The sequence below is a fragment of the Mizuhopecten yessoensis genome, unplaced genomic scaffold (genome assembly GCF_002113885.1).
Source record: "Mizuhopecten yessoensis strain PY_sf001 unplaced genomic scaffold, ASM211388v2 scaffold917, whole genome shotgun sequence".
Lineage (NCBI taxonomy): Eukaryota > Metazoa > Mollusca > Bivalvia > Pectinida > Pectinidae > Mizuhopecten > Mizuhopecten yessoensis.
This window is the reverse complement of record NW_018403786.1, coordinates 284,663-308,240: the sequence shown is the minus strand read 5'-3', so window position 1 is coordinate 308,240 and position 23,578 is coordinate 284,663. Positions and strand designations below refer to the sequence as shown.

Below are 23,578 nucleotides of genomic sequence, written 5' to 3'. Positions count from 1 at the left end.
CCCCCCCCATGACCTGTATCCTCAGTCCCCCCTACCCATGACCTGTGTACTCAGCCTCTGTCTGCCCCGCTCCCGTGACCTGTATTCTCAATCTGTTATAAATCTCCGTGGATATTTTTATGAAGTAACGTTACAACAAGACGCCATATGTTAATGTTTTACTGACAGTTTTATAGATTGATACAAACAACGTGTCCTAAGGTTTGAAACAGACATCTTTTTATGATTAATAAGTGGCCTGCTAGAAATACAGTTTCTCCTTGTATTAATCTGTATCTGGTTCTAAACATACTAAATGAGCCTGGCGTTTATTATTATCATTATATCAAAGTTATCAATGTGTGGTGAACGTCCTTGGAATACACATCACCAATAGATATAGTGCTATGTTAACATATACAGTATACATGAAGATGAGGCTGACATGTGTGTAGGTATGAATATAAAATAAGTAATTTAATTCAGACAAACATGTATTTTAATACGATTTTTAGAACCTTCACATATCACGTAGAAACGATGAAAGGGGGAAAATGTACTGTCTTTCGAGAAAAATGAAATTAATATATATGTACAGTAATTTTTTTTTTTCGAAAGACGATACAAAACAATGCTTGTTAACTTTCATCACTGAACAAGAAGATGGCAAATGCTGTGAGCTACACGCGTTTCTTCCCTGGGTATCCTTTCATTAATAAGTTGACATTTCGTCGTTACTTTTGACCTCGATTAAAATATTTAGAAAGGTGGTAATTACATGCCTGGAGGCCTTGGTCCCTTTTGGCATATACTTACATACGATATACGCTGAAACAAAAAAATATCCATATTACATGTTGCTTTGCTTGACGTATACATTCCAGGCCTGTGGATGAAACCACAGGGGCCTGTTTGTATAAATCCCTATTTTTGATACAATATAGATATAAATCTGTCTACATTTAATAGGACATATGTTTGTTCGCGGTTCAACGTCCCACCAGGGTCTTATGAGGACAGGTTCCAAGGGAGACACAGCCAGAAATGGAAAGTAGACAGGAAATACAGGAAACGGAAAAAGGGGTCAAATGTTTCATTGGGGGCAGCAAATGAAATTTAAATTCTCACATGACACTTTGGAAGAAGACGCAGAAGAAAACCCCGATTCTGCAGAGGAGCTCATATTAGTCGCCTTTTACGATCATGCAGTGGGATAAAGCAGGCATATTCTTTCACCCGAACATGAATAGGTATAATAATAGCATGACCCTTATTATTCTTCATTCTCCCTATGTGTAACGTCTTGCTTTGTCCATAATTTTTACTCCAACTTGTAAACTTGTGATGAGTTGTCTGGCTCCAGTGCTATCTTGTGATATCCTGTGATATACTGTGATATCCTGTAATATCCTGTCTGTGATATCCTGTGATATCCTGTCTGTGATATCCTGTGATATCATGTGATATCCCGTGATATCCTGTCTGTGATATCCTGTGATATCCTGTAATATCCTGTCTGTGATATCCTGTGATATCCTGTCTGTGATATCATGTGATATCCTGTGATATCCTGTGATATCCTGTCTGTGATATCCTGTGATATCCTGTGATATCCTGTCTGTAATATCCTGTCTATGATATCATGTCTGTGATATCCTGTGATATCCTGTGATATTATATTACTGAAGTGAATCCATCAAAATTCACTCCTTGTTAACACGTCACCCGTTCTAAACTTAATCATCACGACTTATCACGAATTTAATTGGTATTTATACACCTATACATATACCAGGCGTCAATGTATGGGTCGTGTTTCAAAAGTCAGCGATTCATGTATGCATATATGTACCCGTACCTTTTCTCACCTGACACATGTTAAAAGCAACATGCAACCTTATTAATTACACTGTATGACACTAATAGCAATGTGTGTAGAGATCTAGCGTTCTAAACAAAAAGGGCACCTGTACTTGTCGATCCGTTGTCGTGACTGAAGGTTCGAACTCTTTACTAATGATAGTATTCAAGCAAAGGGCACCAACAAGTATGTTAAACTATTATAAAATTATAACCATTGTAACTATTGTGAAAAAAAATCTTTCTTAAAAGACGTGTTCCATAAAAATAACACATTATGGTGCTTTTTTATATAGTTATAGTTGACAAAAATTTGAATGATTGAAAATAATATAATAAAAGAAAAACTGCAGGGTTCGAACTCATGACCTTTACAATGCATCTGTACGGTATCTTAATGAATGTCAAATTATAGGAAGATGCATAAATCAACAAAGACAGTTACTCTTAGCCAGAAAAAAAACCTCTTTAGGTTGCCTTACCCACTATATAGAAGGGAAAATACTCCAATCAATAAAAATTCAGAAAGGAACTATCTGATGCAATGGTACTTTATACATTTTATTGCAGGACACTAAACACTGGAATCGTCTCTGACACACAGCTTCAATCAAGTAACAAAGTCTGGATTGTTAGTCTGTAGAACTCTGATGAACATTTTAAAATTCTGTCCATTTCAAGTAATTCGTTGAAATCATTCGTCCGACAACACGTGAACTCACAATATAGAGGTTTTATTGTAATACAATATGATGGGTTCATAAAAAAAATGTTGAATATTTGAAATGAAAAGTGGATCATGTAGCGATTGTTGATGCTATGTTATGAATTTGCAATGCATTATACGTCGTTAATAATCAAAGAATGCGCATACAATTGGATATATTACTACAGTGATAAAATTATGAAGGGAAATTTAATTATTGAAGGCCTTTCAGCATTTTAAAATCTAGTTTTATGTATATTCGACCAAATTTACAAACGCATCTCGGTTATGTCTATTCTACCACGTTAACATATAACATAAATGTATGCTCAGTTTCGTGTCTATCTCAACATGACCTAGATAATCCAATCACTTAAATAAGGACGCCCTTTTTCAGCGAATAACCATTGTTAATGTGGGTGCCTCATTTCCTTTTGACGAAAAAGCCGCGCTCAACTGATGTCATGGTTTTGCGCTGCGGCCAATTGGCCTATTTTGCAAGTTTAACGTGGATGTATGTATAACGAACTATCAGAGATGCTCATTCACGCGTGTGCCCTCTATGAATTTGCGATAAGGACGAGCTTTTGAAAGAGCGTTGTGTGAGTATGGTCACGCGTCTAGACCATATATATTTTCTTGAAATATTAACCAATAAAAAGTGTTACATCGCTGACGTGTAAGAATTATTTATGATGAATAATGGCAAAAACATATATTATAAGTCTTGGGTATTTGGTTTAGTAATAAGTCAATGTGTCAAGCTATGATTCATGTCAACATCGGAAGTGTGACGTCATATGCTGTATGTTGCTGTGCATGATAGAATGTTTATTGAGACTGTCAGTCCTTAAGTCCAAAGGTGGCGAAAAGCATGTCAAAGCAGCGCTGTTAAAACAATTACTGACTCTCAACACAAACTCGTTGTCAGATTGGATTGTTGGGTGTCAAGTACAAGAGGTCGTAGTATATGATATCTTTCTCCTCATAAATATCTCGGAGGCATGGTTCATACCGCAGTCCCGAATGGTGTTTCAGGCTGATAATTTCAAGATACATCAGGGATGGTGTATCCATACGGTGTCGGGGAAAGTAGACCAAAGATGCTTCATAAATGCTAGATCATTTGATGTCATGCCAGGATGGGTGAATCAATGTTTCATGCGTTTAAACGATAGTAGTGGTCGGAATCGTGTGTACTAGAAATGTTGTCCGAAATGGTTGATCCTGGAGTGTCCGGAATTAAATTAAGGGTGGTGGATCGATCGAGTCGGGGTAGATGGTTTTTGAGGGTATTTAGGGTTGGTTTGGATGACGAATGATCAGGTGCGATAATTTCAATGTTGTCAATGTACATAATGAGTTATTATCAGTGGATTGAGGAGTTTCAATTTCAACGGGCATGAAGCATTGGAAATTTACAATTTTACATTGTATTAACAGCCATTGCACCCGATAACCTTTAACCTTCGACACGCCAAAATAACGATCGGTTTGGTATAAGTATTTCATTAAGGTGTAGTTGCTTTGTGACGTCACAAAAGAAATAAGGAAACTTTCCATTCAATATACTTTCGTAGGTAATTTTAATGGTATATATTGCACAATGTTGAACATTATTCAAAAGTGAGTACCTGATACACAGAAGTTGTAGTGAAGTGAAAATGTGGAATATTAATATCGTATATAATTTAAGACATGTGTGCATGGTAATTAGCCAATCAAACACATAGCCTACTGAGTCGTTACTGAAGCATACTAGATACACCAGGTTATTCAGCACGGAGCCAGCATCACAGGGGCCTGACTACAGACACCAGGTTATTCAGCAAGGAGCCGGCATCACAGGGGCCTGACTCTACAGACACCAGGTTATTCAGCAAGGAGCAAGTATCACAGAGGCCTGACTCTACAGACACCAGGTTATTCTGCACGGAGCCAGCATCACAGGGGCCTGACTCTACAGACACCAGGTTATTCAGCAAGGAGCCGACATCACAGGGGCCTAACCATACAAACACCATGCATGTTATTCAGCACGGACCCAGCACACAGGGGCAAGACACTACATCCAAGCGGATGTTGTTCGGAATGCCCTCGGCCGTAATCCTCAGAATCTCACCTTCCGTGATGGAGGGTGACTCGAACCTCTCTAAATCCACGGAATTAGAAATATGTGTTAAATCTAACAAAATAACCATGCATTATATTGTAAATTCACTGTTATGAACAACTGACAAGCGAATATTCTGTCTACATACAACGGTTAAATTGACTTTGCTCACAAAAATATCGTTCAGACATTGATTTCCAGTTTGCCTATATCAAATTGTTTTTGATGACGAGTATTCATTTAACAAACAATGCTGCTGCTTGGCATGGCTTTCTCACATTATATATGCACATAACATGTATGTTCTTGAATAGAAAAATATATTAATTGGTGAAAAATATCAATTAGCATCGATTTAGAAGGAATGACTTTTCCATACACATTTGCATATTATACCACGCCTCTTTGCACGTGCCCGTTCGACGTCGACGAATAACGTATTCCTGAGTATATCCCACCATATTTGGATCGCCACAGCAGTATAACGTACCAGAATGATATAATACTTCCAAGAATACACGCAGAACTCTCCACTATCAACAGAATCTTAATCAAACAGAAAAGCAGGTCACAATCGCCTAACTCCTTATATGTAAAGAGGCGTGACGTCTGGTCATGTGACCCGTAGCAGAGACAGTCATTGGCTACATTTTCACAGTGGTTGAAAGTGTATAGCCTGGCGATGTGGATGACGGGGAATGTGCTGGCAACCAGGCAAATAAATATACAGACCAAGGACAGCAGGAAGCAGGCAGCCTGAAAAAAACAACAATATTACATATAATTACAAATTACTTACATAAGAACAAGCAGGATAGGATGAGGTAGTTTTCTTTTACACATTGCATTTTGTCTAATGGCATGTGTGTCAGTGTATTTGAAAACAAAAGCAAAGAGTAAAACATAGCGGCAATACTCAGAGATAGAATGGATTGCTGGCCGTAGTTTTTTCTAAATACGAAGAGGGCACAGGGACCTGGATATTTGTTACAGCTATAGTTGGACCTAAACTAAGGTGTTCAGAGTAATTTTACATGTTTTAGGGGTTTATCTACTTTCGGTAAAAATGACGTCCTCTATATGATCATTGGGGTGTCATTTTTCCCGAAAGTCAATCTAAACCCCTAAAACGTGTAAAATTACTCTGAACACCATAGTTTAGGTCCAAATATAGCTCTAACAAATTAACAGGTCCCTGTGAAAGAGAGTAGCCTAGCGGAGAGAAATGGCACTAATTAAGGCAGGAGAGCGCGATCTAGAGGAGAAAAAAAGTAATAAGGCAAGTACAGTAATCCATTCTACATGTACAGTCAAGGACGACTTCGAAACTCAAAGCTGATGCGCGAAGTCAACAGGAACAGAGGAGACACCAAAACAAAAGGAAAACATCCTTAATCTCCTCAAAAGTCACTCCAGACGAAGCTCTCTGTTCCGGGAGGTAAAGTTACCTACATGTGTAGTACATTTGAAATCAGAGCATACATCAAAACCAGAAGCTGAATATTTGTGCACCAACAACAGATGGTGCGAGTCTCTCGCAAAAACCGTTATTACCAGCAAATCAACATCTTAGCTTAATGAACGGAATTCTCTGAGGATTTCGACAAAATATTGCTGCTAACGAAAGTTCTAACGGACACGCTCTCAATGTTCTGACTACATGACTATACTCGATATACTCGATACACGTGTGAATTTTTCAAAGTAGGCTCCAGCGTAAGCGTTTACTGAAATCGACGTTAAGCTTATATTATACGTCCTAAATCGTGACTCGTCACGCAGCCAAAACTAAAGACGAGCAGACACAATGGTAGTAAGCTATGCTATCTAACGTTACCCACTTCAAGGTCCCGATGTAGACATACCTTTATGAACAATATAATACCATTAAATACCGAGATAAAGACTGTTCTCTCTCACGATAACGCCGATCTTCATCACTCCTTGCAGCCTCCCCGACCTGAGATAATGACGAAAATTTTACGTGGTTCATATCTCTTGCTACCTGAAACAGTATACTCCGGGTCGTGGTCCGCTACCGCTAAAAAGAGGAGTGTAACGGCTATTCCAATGTAACTGATTCAGTCAGAAACGTTGAAAATAACGAAAATTCGATTTAACTTTGTGCGAGTTGTTTTTTTAAATGTTTCATGATTCAATTTACCAATCTATGTAATTAATGGGCGAACATCCATTTTTTTGGGGAATAAGCCCGTGTTTTTATATATGAGTTACTATCACATGAGTTTATATTACTATTAGAATGTTTTCCAGTCAGAGAACGGTGAGTATTTTGGATGGAAATCCGAACTCGTTTCCGATTGAAGTTTGTCGCCTGATTGAACTAGTAACCAATAGAAAACAAGACTTTGTTCCTACCAAGTATGTTCAACCATTCGGTAACACTTTGGTTTGGTTTGGTTTGTTTGTGTTTTACGTCCTATTAACAGCTATGGTCATTTAAGGACGTGCCAGGTTTTGGTGGTGGAGGGAAGCCGGAGTACCCCAGACAAAAACCACCGACCTTCGGCGAGTATATGGCGACTGCCCCACGTAGGTCTCGTACCCGCGACCCAGTGGTGGAGGGCTAGTGGTAGCAGAATGTCAGACGCCTTAGAGAGTTGAGAATAAATTATGAACCAAAATAAACCACGCAGAAAGATGAATTGCAATTTTCTTTGTTGTTTCGAACTGAAATTGAAGGATTGAAATGAATCTGTTTAACGTCTATGATGGTATGCAACAGATTTCCGTTCAGACACATTCCCACGATGTGCTACGCTACCGCGCATAATGGCATATGTTTGTGTCATACCATCGTAAACGTAAGAACAGATGCATTTCACCCCTGATATGAATGTCATCTGATCTCAAGATGGTAGGGTTTGTGGTCCGCTACCCCTGAACATACGAATATGACGACTCAAAGTCGATGTAACAGGTTGTTTTGAAGTTTGAAATTCAAACATGTGCAGTGGTTTTCGAACTAGCCTGTGGCCTTCTTGTTTACATATATAATGCGATTAAAACATGACTAATCGTTGACGCTCCGGAGTTTTGTCTTCGAATTCTCCTTTAACTAAGGTTTGATTTCTTTTTTTAAATTGATGTTACAAGGTTCGGATGGTTTAACCTCAACGATTTAAAAATCTGTTATCAATTACTGAGATTTTTTATTTGTCAAAGCTAAAAATACGTATTTATATACCAAGTATTCACCATTAAATGCATTATTGACTTTTGAATTTTTTGCTTAAAAGCTTAAAATATGTATTTTTATTTAACTAGTATTTTCAAATATTTTTATCTAACTATTATTTTCAAATGTTTTCCGTTGATGAACGTACTTGACCTAGCTCACGTAGAACCTAAATAGAAACGTATTCTATTTATTCCTGTGCCGCTGGCAAATGAAATGGATTAGGAAACATACATTTATCTTGTATTCCTGTTGGAAATATAAAAATAAATCATCGCTTACATCACCGAGAAATATCGAAGTGTGCCGCCACCACCCTACCCACTTTACCATAGTTACTTAGCGAGACACTGATAACACACAGATGGGAGGGGGATCAGCACCCCTCCCTGATCCCCAGCATTCCTCCTTTATATAACAAATTGTTTGGTTTGTGGCGGGGGATTTCTGAGTTTTTATAGAGATCTGCTATAATGAATGTTAAGGAATGTCTGGATGTATACAAGCTATTTGGTAACGGAATATTTATCCGCGTTTCTATCAGGAAAATCTTATTACTAAGGCATGATATGTGACGCACACCATGCGTCCCTTAATGCATTGCAATCAGTTTTAATTTGTTTGCGGTTTTCTGATTTACTTGGCGGATGTGCTTTCTAGAACACCAAATGGACTGGTAGCAAGGATTTTTTTCATGAAATTGAGTGTTAGAATATATGACATAAATATTACATAAAGAATATCAAATTTGAGATATGTTTAATTAAATTAACGATTATATGAATTCTTACTTGTTTATGAAATATCTATTGAATATCAGATGATATTTTATTTATTTTTATAAATATCAAATTGGATTGGCAAAGAGTTGATTTCTATAGAGAAACGGACATTACCTTCAGATGTTCTTTTTTTTTTAACTCTAAATATCATTTCGTGATTTTTTAACAAGCTACCAATACATTAAACTATTTCCACGCTAAAACATCAAAATCTTGATTAATTCGCTTTAAAGATGATCATCTCGTTACAAATCAACTTAATCTAGGTCCGCAATATTGATTAAAAAATAATTGATTAAGTGGAGAATTGAAAGTTGCTTCGGCTAAAAATTGAATCCGAGAGAGCACTTCAGGATCCCCGCCGATTTTCGGAAACTTTTCCAGTAATAGAATTAACATCAAAGTACATTAAGTATCAAATATCTCCCGCCAAAGTTGGCAAGATTAGATTTTCATTTGTAACTATACGTGTACAGTTAAAGTGTATATTTGATTACTGCAGAAATAGATGTCAATCAACATTTATTTAGTTTGTAATGTTTGTTATTAGTGGTAGTCCCGTGTATAATTTAGACGGCCAAAACGTTTAAAGTTGTTTTCATTCCTAACAAATAATCTAATTTTAGAGAAATTTGTGAGCTCCCTGCTTAAACTAACATGATGCTCGTAAAAACTGTTTCCCCTAGTAAATTCCAGTTACAGCCAGTGTCTGGCCCCGTCTAGGATATTTTTGTTATTGTAAAACCTCCGCTGTAGGTCCAACACACTATATTTCAAATGTGGGTCAACTGAACGGATGTGTGACACTACTCGTCAATATTAGTACCACAGGGACCCATCTGATCGTTATTTTAGTACCACCTCGACCCATGCGCAAGTTCCAATATCAAGACCCATATCTCTGCCGCGTGACATTGTAAAAATTAAAATTCCAGAGAGTCTTTTATCTCCGCCGCCCGAGATCGTCAGTGTGAAAACCACAGAGATACATCTCTCTGTCACATGAATCACAGAAACCCATCTCTCCGCGCGTAAGACTGTTTATGTAAATACCTCATTGACCCCATCTCTCCACCGGGTGAAATCGTGAATAGCATTAGCACAGAGAACCTTCTCTCCGTCGCGTCAGATCCTATATATAAATACAACAGAGACCCATCTCTCCTCCGAGCGAGATCGCCTATATAATTCTCGAAGCCGCGTAATTATCGTCTTTGTATACAAGTACCACATGGACCCATACCTCCTCCGCGGGAGATCGTTAATACAATGTATATATACCACAGAGACTAAACTCTCTTCTTCGGGAGATCGTCAATACAATGTATATACATACCACAGAGACCAAACTCTCCTCAGCGGGAGATCGTCAATACAATGTATATATATACCACAGAGACCAAACTCTCCTCCGCGGGAGATCGTCAATACAATGTATATATATCACAGTGACCAAACTCTCCTCCGCGGGAGATCATCAATACAATGTATATATATCACAGTGAACAAACTCTCCTCAGCGGGAGATCGTCAATACAATGTATATATACCACAGAGACCAAACTCTCCTCTGCGGAAGATCGTCAATACAATGTATATATACCACAGAGACCAAACTTTCCTCAGCAGGAGATCGTCAATACAATGTTTATATACCACAGAGACCAAACTCTCCTCCGCGGGAGATCGTTAATACAATGTATATATATATACCACAGAGACCAAACTCTCCTCCGCGAGAGATCGTCAACACAATGACCTATCTCGTAAGTTCGTCTATCTAAATAAGAGAGAAATCTCTCCGCCGCGAGAGAGGGGTGTATTTAAGTAACTCACCTTTAGTATGAAGTGCTTGGTGCTCCCTATGTAGTTCTCGTAGTCATTAGCACAGTGGTATATACCCAAAACACCCGCCAAAAACAACTGAAAAAACAGAACAAAATTGTTTAGTTATCGACAGCAAACAATTGATATCATCATTATGAAACCAATCGAATCGTTGACAATAATTTAGTCCTAATAAGACCACTTGGCATAGAATTTTATCTTGCGAATGATAAACATGAAGATACAAGCAATGGTACCGGTAGATATATCCTGTAAATGGTAGTATTATTGATAATCAATGGTAGCGGTAGTTATAGTCTGTCAATGGTAGTGGTAATGACAATTAATGGTAGCGGTGGTTATAGTCTGTCAATGGTAGTGGTAATGACAATTAATGGTAGCGGTAGTTATAGTCTGTCCATGGTAGTGGTAATGACAATCAATGGTAGCGGTAGGTATTAGTGGTAATGACAATTAATGGTAGCGGTAGTTATAGTCTGTCCATGGTAGTGGTAATGACAATCAATGGTAGGGGTAGGTATAGTCTGTCAATGGTAGTGGTAATGACAATCAATGGTAGCGGTAGTTATAGTCTGTCAATGGTAGTGGTAATGACAATCAATGGTAGCGGTAGTTATAGTCTGTCAATGGTAGTGGTAATGACAATCAATGGTAGCGGTAGTTATAGTCTGTCAATGGTAGTGGTAATGACAATCAATGGTAGCGGTAGTTATAGTCTGTCAATGGTAGTGGTAATGACAATCAATGGTAGGGGTAGTTATAGTCTGTCAATGGTAGTGGTAATGACAATCAATGGTAGCGGTAGTTATAGTCTGTCAATGGTAGTGGTAATGACAATCAATGGTAGCGGTAGTTATAGTCTGTCAATGGTAGTGGTAATGACAATCAATGGTAGCGGTAGTTATAGTCTGTCAATGGTAGTGGTAATGACAATCAATGGTAGCGGTAGTTATAGTCTGTCAATGGTAGTGGTAATGACAATCAATGGTAGCGGTAGTTATAGTCTGTCAATGGTAGTGGTAATGACAATCAATGGTAGCGGTAGTTATAGTCTGTCAATGGTAGTGGTAATGACAATCAATGGTAGCGGTAGTTATAGTCTGTCAATGGTAGTGGTAATGACAATCAATGGTAGCGGTAGTTATAGTCTGTCAATGGTAGTGGTAATGACAATCAATGGTAGCGGTAGTTATAGTCTGTCAATGGTAGTGGTAATGACAATCAATGGTAGCGGTAGTTATAGTCTGTCAATGGTAGTGGTAATGACAATCAATGGTAGCGGTAGTTATAGTCTGTCAATGGTAGTGGTAATGACAATCAATGGTAGCGGTAGTTATAGTCTGTCAATGGTAGTGGTAATGACAATCAATGGTAGCGGTAGTTATAGTCTGTCAATGGTAGTGGTAATGACAATCAATGGTAGCGGTAGTTATAGTCTGTCAATGGTAGTGGTAATGACAATCAATGGTAGCGGTAGTTATAGTCTGTCAATGGTAGTGGTAATGACAATCAATGGTAGCGGTAGTTATAGTCTGTCAATGGTAGTGGTAATGACAATCAATGGTAGCGGTAGTTATAGTCTGTCAATGGTAGTGGTAATGACAATCAATGGTAGGGGTAGTTATAGTCTGTCAATGGTAGTGGTAATGACAATCAATGGTAGCGGTAGTTATAGTCTGTCAATGGTAGTGGTAATGACAATCAATGGTAGCGGTAGTTATAGTCTGTCAATGGTAGTGGTAATGACAATCAATGGTAGCGGTAGTTATAGTCTGTCAATGGTAGTGGTAATGACAATCAATGGTAGCGGTAGTTATAGTCTGTCAATGGTAGTGGTAATGACAATCAATGGTAGGGGTAGTTATAGTCTGTCAATGGTAGTGGTAATGACAATCAATGGTAGCGGTAGTTATAGTCTGTCAATGGTAGTGGTAATGACAATCAATGGTAGCGGTAGTTATAGTCTGTCAATGGTAGTGGTAATGACAATCAATGGTAGCGGTAGTTATAGTCTGTCAATGGTAGTGGTAATGACAATCAATGGTAGCGGTAGTTATAGTCTGTCAATGGTAGTGGTAATGACAATCAATGGTAGCGGTAGTTATAGTCTGTCAATGGTAGTGGTAATGACAATCAATGGTAGGGGTAGTTATAGTCTGTCAATGGTAGTGGTAATGACAATCAATGGTAGCGGTAGTTATAGTCTGTCAATGGTAGTGGTAATGACAATCAATGGTAGCGGTAGTTATAGTCTGTCAATGGTAGTGGTAATGACAATCAATGGTAGCGGTAGTTATAGTCTGTCAATGGTAGTGGTAATGACAATCAATGGTAGCGGTAGTTATAGTCTGTCAATGGTAGTGGTAATGACAATCAATGGTAGCGGTAGTTATAGTCTGTCAATGGTAGTGGTAATGACAATCAATGGTAGCGGTAGTTATAGTCTGTCAATGGTAGTGGTAATGACAATCAATGGTAGCGGTAGTTATAGTCTGTCAATGGTAGTGGTAATGACAATCAATGGTAGCGGTAGTTATAGTCTGTCAATGGTAGTGGTAATGACAATCAATGGTAGCGGTAGTTATAGTCTGTCAATGGTAGTGGTAATGACAATCAATGGTAGGGGTAGTTATAGTCTGTCAATGGTAGTGGTAATGACAATCAATGGTAGCGGTAGTTATAGTCTGTCAATGGTAGTGGTAATGACAATCAATGGTAGCGGTAGTTATAATCTGTCAATGGTAGTGGTAATGACAATCAATGGTAGCGGTAGGTATAGCTAGTCGCTGGTAGTGGTATTGACAATCAATGGTTGCGGTAGTTATAGTCTGTCAATGGTAGTGGTATTGACAATCAATGGTAGGGGTAGTTATAGTCTGTCAACGGTAGTGGTAATGACAATCAATGGTAGCGGTAGGTATAATCTGTTAATGGTAGTGGTAATGACAATCAATGGTAGCGGTATGTATAGTCTGTCAATGGTAGTGGTAATGACAATCAATGGTAGGGGTAGTTATAGTCTGTCAATGGAAGTGGTAATGACAATCAATGGTAGCGGTAGGTATAATCTGTTAATGGTAGTGGTGATGACAATCAATGGTAGCGGTATGTATAGTCGGGGTAGTTATAGTCTGTCAATGGTAGTGGTTATGACAATCAATGGTAGGGGTAGTTATAGTCTGTCAATGGAAGTGGTAATGACAATCAATGGTAGCGGTAGGTATAATCTGTCAATGGTAGTGGTAATGACAATCAATGGTAGGGGTAGTTATAGCCAGTCGCTGGTAGTGGTATTGACAATCAATGGCAGCGGTAGATATAGCCAGTCAATGGTAGTGGTAATGACAATCAATGGTAGCGGTAGGTATAGCCAGTCAAAGGTAGTGGTGTTGACAATCAATGGTAGGGGTAGTTATAGTCTGTCAATGGTAGTGGTAATGTCAATCAATGGTAGCGGTAGGTATAGACAGTCAAAGGTAGTGGTGTTGACAATCAATGGTAGCGGTAGTTACAGTCTGTCAGTAGTTATAGTCTGTCAATGGTAGTGTTAATGACAATCAATGGTAGCGGTAGGTATAGCTAGGCGCTGGTAGTGGTATTGACAATCAATGGGAGCGGTAGATATAGCCAGTCAATGGTATTGGTAATGACAATCAATGGTAGCGGAAGTTACAGTCTGTCAATGGAAATGGAAATGACAATCAATGGTAGCGGTAGACATAGCCAGTCAATGGTAGTGGTGTTGACATTCAATGGTAGCGGCAGATATAGCCAGTCTATGGTAGTGGTATTGACAATCAATGATAGGGGTAGTTATAGTCTGTCAATGGGAGTGGTTATGACAATCAATGGTAGCGGTAGTTCCAGTCTGTCAATGGTAGTGGTAATGAAAATCAATGGTAGCGGTAGGTATAGCTAGTCGCTGGTAGTGGTATTGACAATCAATCGTAGCGGTAGGTATAGTGTGTCAATGATAGTGGTATTTACATTCAATGGTAGCGGTAGATATAGCCAGTCTATGGTAGTGGTATTGTCAATCAATGGTAGGGGTAGTTATAGCCAGTCGATGGTAGTGGTATTGACAATCAATGGGAGCGGTAGATATAGCCAGTCAATGGTATTGGTAATGACAATCAATGGTAGCGGAAGATATAGCCAGTCAATGGGAGTGGTATTGACAATCAATGGCAGCGGTAGATATAGCCAGTCAATGGTAGTGGTGTTGACATTCAATGGTAGCGGCAGATATAGCCAGTCTATGGTAGTGGTATTGTCAATCAATGGTAGGGGTAGTTATAGCCAGTCGCTTGTAGTGGTATTGACAATCAATGGCAGCGGTAGATATAGCCAGTCAATGGTATTGGTAATGACAATCAATGGTAGCGGAAGATATAGCCAGTCAATGGTAGTGGTGTTGACATTCAGTAGTGGTAATGACAATCAATGGTAGCTAGTTATAGTCTGTCAATGGTAGTGTTAATGACAATCAATGGTAGCGGTAGACATAGCCAGTCAATGGTAGTGGTGTTGACATTCAATGGTAGCGGTAGATATAGCCAGTCAATGGTATTGGTAATGACAATCAATGGTAGTGGTAGTTATAGTCTGTCAATGGTAGTAGTAATGACAATCAATGGTAGCGGTAGGAATAGTCTGTCAATGGTAGTGGTAATGTCAATCAATGGTAGCGGTAGGTATAGTCTGTCAATGGTAGTGTTGTTGACATGCAATGGTAGCGGTAGTTTTAGTCTGTCAATGGTAGTGGTAATGTCAATCAATGGTAGCGGTAGGTATAGTCTGTCAATGGTAGTGTTGTTGACATGCAATGGTAGCGGTAGATATAGCCAGTCAATGGTAGTGGTGTTGACATTCAATGGTAGCGGTAGATATAGCCAGTCTATGGTAGTGGTATTGACAATCAATGGTAGGGGTAGTTATAGTCTGTCAATGGTAGTGGTGTTGACAATCAATGGTAGCGGTAGGAATAGTCTGTCAATGGGGGTGGTGTTGACATGCAATGGTAGTGGTAGTTACAGCAATGGTAGTGGTAATGACAATCGATGGTAGCGGTAGATATAGCCAGTCTATGGTAGGGGTATTGACAATCAATGGTAGCGGTAGGTATAGTAATGACAATCAATGGTAGCGGAAGTTACAGTCTGTCAATGGAAATGGAAATGACAATCAATGGTAGCGGTAGGTATAGCTAGGCGCTGGTAGTGGTATTGACAATCAATGGTGGGGGTAGTTATAGTCTGTCAATGGTAGTGGTGTTGACATGCAATGGTAGTGGTAGTTACAGTCTGTCAATGGTAGTGGTATTGACAATCAATGGTAGTGGTAGTTACAGTCTGTCAATGGTAGTGGTAATGACAATCAATGGGAGCGGTAGTTATAGTCTGTCAATGGCAGTGGTAATGACAATCAATGGTAGCGGTAGGTATAGTCTGTCAATGGTAGTGGTGTTGACATGCAATGGTAGCGGTAGTTTTAGTCTGTCAATAGTAGTGGTATTTACATTCAATGGTAGCGGTAGATATAGCCAGTCAATGGCAGTGGTATTGACAATCAATGGTAGCGGTAGTTACAGTCTGTCAATGGTAGTGGTATTGACAATCAATGGTAGCGGTAGTTACAGACTGTCAATGGTAGAGGTATTGACAATCAATGGTAGCGGTAGGTATAATCTGTCAATGGTAGTGGTAGATATAGCCAGTCAATAGCAGTGGTATTGACATTCAATGGTAGCGGTAGTTATACCTAAAATATGATATTGGTATTGACATTCAATGATGATGGTACAGATGAAACAGAAAATCAATTGTAACTGTTATATAGACAGTTAATGGTATGCATTAAATAGAGGCATAGACAGCCAATGTTATGGTAGTGGTATTTTTTCTCGTGCACATATGTACCTGTAAAAGGATTTAAATAATTGTATATGGAAAAGGCGTTATCAGATGAGATTAAGATTAAATTTACGTCTATAAGTTTGTTTAGCACATAAAGGATCTTTTATCTGTTTCTATTACTTGAAAGTGTGATTACTGCTGTTCCTAAAATACATTTAAATTATAGTAAAACAGCGATCGTGTTGATAATACATCTAGTCACTGCCTTATCTAGCCTGACTAATTCTCACATCCTCTTTCGAAAGCTGGCGTTAACTGAGAGATCATATATTTGGAGTTAAAAGCTTCAGAAGGTCCGTGTTTTCCGTAAATGAATCGTGATGCCTAGTTAATTTGTGTGGCTTATCTTCAAACTTCAATTAAAGTAGACATGTACACTGCTCGCCTCTGCTACCGTGAGTGATGGCTGGGCCCTTTGGAGCGGAGATACAGGAGGAGGGGCGAGATAGAGCACCAGGAAGATAGAGGAGATATATCAGGGAGAGGTAGGGACCTCTGACTGACAGGCCACAATACGATGTTACACACCTTTGTACATGACACCATCCCAGTGTACCTTTCAATCAATGAAATAGGTTTCTACATTTGTGGGCCCATTTCGTTTAAGGCTGTATGCTACCTTACCGAGACATGAACCCTCAAGGATGTATGCTACCTTACTGTGATACGGGGGATTAAGAATGTATGCTACCTTACAATGACATGGACATGTCATGACGTATACTATCTTACTAGGACATGGATACTTAAGGATGTATGCTACCTTACTGTGATACGGAGGATTAAGAATGTATGCTACCGTACAACGACATGGACATGTAATGACGTATACTATCTTACGATGACATGGAGAATTAAGGCTGCTACCTTACTTAGACATGGACACATAAGGATGTATGATACCTAACTGTGATACGTAGTATTAAGGATGTATACTTCCTTGCAATGACATGGAGAAATTAGGTGTTTTCCTACCTTACACTGACATGCAGACTTAATGTTATATGCTACCTTACAATGACATGGAGACTTAATGGTGTATGCTACCTTACACTGACATGGAGACTTAATGTTGTATGCTACCTTACACTGACATGGAGACTTTATGTTATATGCTACCTTACAATGACATGGAGACTTAATGTTGTATGCTACCTTACACTGACCTGGAGACTTAATGTTGTATGCTACCTTACAATGACATGGAGACTTAATGTTGTATGCTACCTTACACTGACATGGAGACTTAATGTTGTATGCTACCTTACACTGACATTGAGACTTAATGTTATATGCTACCTTACACTGACATGGAGACTTAAGGATGTATGCTACCTTACTGTGACATGTTCTTCGGGTTGTATGCTACCTTACTATGACATTGTGACAAAAGATACACGCTACCTTACTATGACATTGTGACTGAAGGTTATATGATACCTTGGCCTGGATGTTAGCGCGCGGTGGTCTTCATGTGAGAGGAAACCGGAGTACCCGGAGAAACCCCACGGAGTCGGGAAGGTGACCCCATACCTTTTCACGTCCGATCAGTGAATCGAACCCGCGCCGCCTTGGTGAAAGGCAAGTGCGCTATCCACTGTGCCACACGACCACCTTAAAAAATTTGCGCGGGTACATAAAGTTTCCCTTGGGAAGGGCTGGGTTGAGGATGGGAGTGAATTTAATTTACATATTACGAATTTTAATATGGATGACAATCACCAATGTCAATTGCTGACGAAAGAATGTGTCCACCCTTTGGAAGATTGATCGATCGCTGTCAAAGGTGCAGAAGATTACATGTGTATGCATGATAAACGGGCATCGATATACACCGACATTTTCCTAAGGAGCCCATTGAAGATCGTGCAGGTCCCGTGCTCGAGATGAAATAAGGGACGTGTATATAACTACTGGTATATCAGCACTGAGGGATTTTTTGACCACGCCTACACTCACGCGCATAAAATGCATTGCACATGTTATCGTAAACAAAATAACCTTTGACGGGATGATACATAAATCAAGAAAAAAAATCCAAAGTTAAAGAGTTTCTAGGTTTGCGATGCACAAATGACCTATTGTACGTGAGGAGGCGGGGTAATTTCACTTCTCCCAAAACCGATGCGGCGTTACTTCCATAGAAAACGCTTTAAAAAAGTTACTAGTATACTTTGAATAACAAGATATGTTGCTAATTGAAGAAGATTAAAACGCTTCAAATCTTGACGCAACAGATGTTACGAGTAATCATGACCTTTTTGTAGCTAATCTCAAACCAGTAGGAAATGAAAACGACCAATTTCCAAAGAATTCCGACATTTTGGGGGGTTTAAATCAACTTTATCTCTCGTGCTACCTCGGCCACCTGTCTACGCATTGTTACGCCTTATTTTCTTCATAAAAACTGGTATATCATCGGCGTAGTATTTACAGAAGGGACGTAAGTTAGAGCTTTGATGTAGGTCTAGAGTATTCATCGTTAGTGACTGATAAAAACAACGACATACAGTGGTATGTTTGATAGATACTAGTTCATGTTTCTACCATCTGTGTAGATCAAGCTACAAGTACAAATCATGCTAGTAAAATAATAAATTAATAATATATATATATATGTATATAAGAATGAAAATTAATACAAAATTAAAAAGAATGAATGAAAACACGTGAGTGTGGAATGTACTTAATGATTTTCGTTGAAACGTGTAGTGAAGATTTCAGAATGATAGTCGTTGTATCGTGAATGAGAGATGTATGGAATGGTTGTCGCTGTATCGTGAATGAGAGATATATGGAATGGTTGTCGTTGTATCGTGAATGAGAGATATATGGAATGGTTGTCGTTGTATCGTGAAGGAGAGATATACAGAATGATTGTCGTTGGATCGTGAATGACATATTTACAGAATGATTGTCATTGTAACGTGAATAAGAGATGTATGGAATGGTTGTCGCTGTATTGTGAATGAGAGATGAATGGAATGGTTGTCGTTGTATCGTGAATGAGAGATATAGAATAATTGTCGTTGTGTCGTGAATGAGAGATATACAGAATGATTGTCGTAGTATCGTGAATGGAAAACATAAGGGATTATTGTGACGTGTGTGTACAACCACGGTGTTACCAAACGCGTTCTATATAAGTTTAATAAGAAATACTTCGCGTTGCCTGGTAATAAAGATTAAAACAACTGGACTTATTGTTGGGAGAGAAATATCAGCAGTTACGCTTATTTAAATACTGAGCACTTCTTTTTGTTGTAAATGGTTTTTAAAAAAGAAAAAATATATCGTTTTAGTTTGAAAAATATGTTATTCAATATACAAGCATGAATATAACTTTTATCTTTATATTTATTTATTGCGAATTATGAAGGTGAAGCCAAGGTTTTCTATGTTTTTGCTACACCTGAGACATATATTACATCAATGTTATTTAACTTATTTATGCCTCTGGCTTCACTTACTATGGAACCTTATTTCGACCACACATCGTAACAAACACGCATTCAAGTGGAAAAATGAATCCTTGATATTTTTTGGGGGTTTGTATTTCGGCTCAGCAACATTAACATTGCAACGAAAATAGAATAAATGGGTAAGTTGATGATAAATGGGAGCGTAGGGTCGTTTCAACATATCAGGGGTCATGTTGTTTCTACAGATGCCCAGTAGTCACCTCCCGAACATGTGGTTATCGCCTTTAAGCCGCTGGTAGGGCTGGAACAAATCGTCACCTCTGACATTTCTACCGACAGATAAAAACTATGATCGTTCGGACAGTTGTAAATGGACCTCTGTGGCGATTGTTATACGCCAGAAAACACTGCTGCTGTCGTATCCCCGACGTCTGATTAGCCGTGACAAAAGCCAACTACATCATTATATCGTGTACAATTTAGACAGGACGAGAGTAGCTGGTTTTATTCCTACCGCCATAGTATACAAACGGGTAAGAATCGTAATTTCCATTCTGAGCTTTCCTAGAAAATTCAAAACGTGTGTGTTCATAGGTATTTAGAAATTGACTCAATACAAGGAAAATGGGGCAAATATGAACATCAGTCAAGATATTCAGTGATGTAATAGTAAAAAATAGTTGGTGATAAGTTACCGTAGCTACTGTTTAATGCCAACTCGTCCCCTAAATCGTAGCTACTGTTAAACGTTAACTCGACCCGCCATACAATCTTAACCAGTGGCTATTATATAGCAAAACCAGTGTTTTTTGTGAGACGTTTCGACGAATTTAGTACAATGGATACGATATATCACCTCCATCGGACAAATGACCAATACAGCGTATGCACACTTAGGTACTAAAATGTACGAGATGGCAATCGATCGATAAGTCTATTCGGCTCCGCTTTAGGCATATGTACACTAGGGTGTTAAAACGTGCGAGATTGCAATCGATCGATAAGTCTATTCGGCTCCGCTTTAAGTCTTTATGCACTTAGGGTTTAACAATTAACGAGATGGCAATCAAATTAGTAAATCGGTTCGGCTACGCTTTGTTTACAGTTTCGCCGTATAAATGTTCGATATTCTATTATACCCTACATAACAATTCAGATCTAGCCCACTGCGGCCTGTCCAGATGGCTTCCTTTATCTGCCGTTTGAACAGATAACTCTTTCTCTCCGTCCACCACTTTTGAATAGTCTCAGTCAATACCATTGTTCTGGTGGGTGACATGATATTTGATTGTTGATTTATTGATCTTGAATTCCGACAACTTCCTTTCTGACCTGGTGAATTTGTTTTGCTCTTCAGTTTTCCGTGTATAATACTCTCAAATATAATGCGTCACAATTCTAACGTCCGAGTTTCTTCTCCATGCGTTTTCTATACGTAAGGTGTACATATGCAAGACCACACACTGGTGATTTTCTAACGAATCAGAAAGCACTAGTTTAATCAGAAAGTACTCATTTATTGCGCGGACGTATATATATTCACTCGTGCGCTCCGCGTACTCGTGAATATATTCGTCCGCGCAATAAATAAGTACTTTCTGATTCGTTAGAAAAACACAAATGTGTTGTCTTGCTTTTATCACATACCTTCCGTATTTGGTAGAGATCGATACAAAGATTTTATGAACTTTGATAATTTTTGCAAATACTGGGAAATTTTCGGTTCGCCATGACAAGGGGATTCCCATAAAAAGTAGTTCCGGCTAGTAGGTAAATACAACATTCCGTATTGCACATGTGCAATACAGAACGTTGTATTTCATGGTCTGAAAATTGCTTGTATTACAATAACAAGATTCAACAGGTATGTGATAAAATGGTATTCCGAAGCGTTTTGTGGGGTTCATGTCTGTTGCCATGCCATGGCGGCTACATCCACTGGATGGTTTCGGAAAGTCTCTTTATAAACTGGATGATTGCCTGACATTTCATTTGCCTTTTTTCTCTTCTTCATTGACTTATTTTCCTAGCTTACAAATTGTTTGTTTACCCCCTTGAGTGTCCGTTCCGCATTTGAACATGATTTGTATCACTCAACGCACGTGCTTCCGTTTTAGCTTTTTGTCCCGTTGTTCTGTGACAATCGTATCACATCTGTTGAGCATCCTATGTATATACGCGTACTACCACTAATTTCTGGTGCAAAGAGCGATGACATTTAAGTTCAGGTATTGGTCCCTATGTGTCTTCTCCCTATTGGCCAATAACTTCACAGTTCTGGCATATTTTATAAGACAAAATGTGTCAAGGAAGGACGTCATGGCGTTGATTTCTTACTTAAAAATAAATGTTGTGCCATTTGTGGAAGTTACGTTGCTAATATTTGTAGTGATTGGAGATCTCTAGCTTGTCGTAAATATATCTTGTTCACAAGCTTGGCGACCACTCTATGGTGGCAGTAACTATTGCCACCAAATATTGCATAAACAAATTGGCCACAATGGGAGACGCTGGACTGTCCGCAGCTGAGCCAAAAGCATGAATATGTATCTCGGAAGGAGAAATAAACAGAAAGTGACAAGAGTACATATCGTACTGAAGTCATCGAGACGTCACACATAAACAATTTCACTGGTTGTGCTATATGAACCTGTATCCAATATATATTTACCGTCCCGGAGAAAACTTTTTGACATTATAGCTCTCTTTATAAATAAGTATTAAACAATTTCGACTCTTTCCACGGAGGGATTTCTGTGGTTAGACGTTATATTACCTGCCTCGTGTATTATCTAACAACACTTTGTGTTGAATGTTTCGTGTTTGTGGTAAGAAGTCAGTGGGAATATTGCAACACAAAACTCGATTTAAATATGACAGATTTATTAATAGAGGCGCTAGATACACACGCGCCACTATATTTATCAGTTAGTGTATATGCTTATAAAGACAGATGATGATCAATCGACAACATTCCGTAATTCATTACACCGTGTTCCTGTGTACACGGACGCATACAGGTCTTTAATTTACTGAAGATTTATATGGACAGTCATAACTGATGAACACACTGTGTGACCCACACACACGTATAGACAATGGCGTTCATGGGGTCATATTTAATAATTCATGACGACAATAAATCATGTTGACTATACAAGTCAGACATTAACCTTCCCCGGGAAGTATGTAACCTTCCTCTGCACTCTCAGCTCTCGTGTAACGTACCGATAAGTATTCTGTCTTCACTCAGTCGACTTCAACTTCAGACGATAATGAATGCACTCTTAAAACACTGTCCAGAGTCATCAGTACAATGTGATTAACTCATTCACCCCGGAAGACACATTTGAACTCTTCCAATTCTATGGTTGGTATAGTTCATTCTGAAATTTCAGGGGTGAATGAGTTAAAAGAGAAATATGGTACCGGCAACCTCGAGGTACATCAATGCAGTGATAACGAGAGGCATTCCAATAAACCAATGAGGTGAAGTTATTATTCAGGAGAAGTATTCAGTCTAATGGTACTTATATGATAGGAATCCCCTTACCTTTGTAACAATACGTTCATAAAGACCTTGATTATAGGATGGAGATTCTGTGATAAATTGACACTATGTCTCAATGGAAAAACCAGAACCCAGACAAAATTGGTTAATACATATTCATGTATAGGCGCTGTAGAAGAGATTTGGCCAAAAGTGTTGCATCAATCAAAAATTTAAAACAAAATGACATGACATATATATATA

General features: G+C 38.7%; 1 protein-coding gene across 1 annotated transcript in view; it reads right to left on the bottom strand.

Annotated features, from left to right (window-relative positions):
* Nucleotides 1–4,120: 4,120 nt before the first annotated feature.
* LOC110454548 (sarcospan-like) overlaps nucleotides 4,121–23,578 on the bottom strand; it is a 34,318-nt gene continuing 14,860 nt past the window's right edge. The window contains exons 2-3 of the mRNA XM_021504120.1: nucleotides 10,476–10,562; nucleotides 4,121–5,414 (exon numbers count right to left, since the gene is read on the bottom strand). Coding sequence (XP_021359795.1) covers nucleotides 5,049–5,414; nucleotides 10,476–10,562 — 453 coding nt within the window. The 3' untranslated portion in view covers nucleotides 4,121–5,048. The remainder of the gene's footprint in view (nucleotides 5,415–10,475; nucleotides 10,563–23,578) is intronic.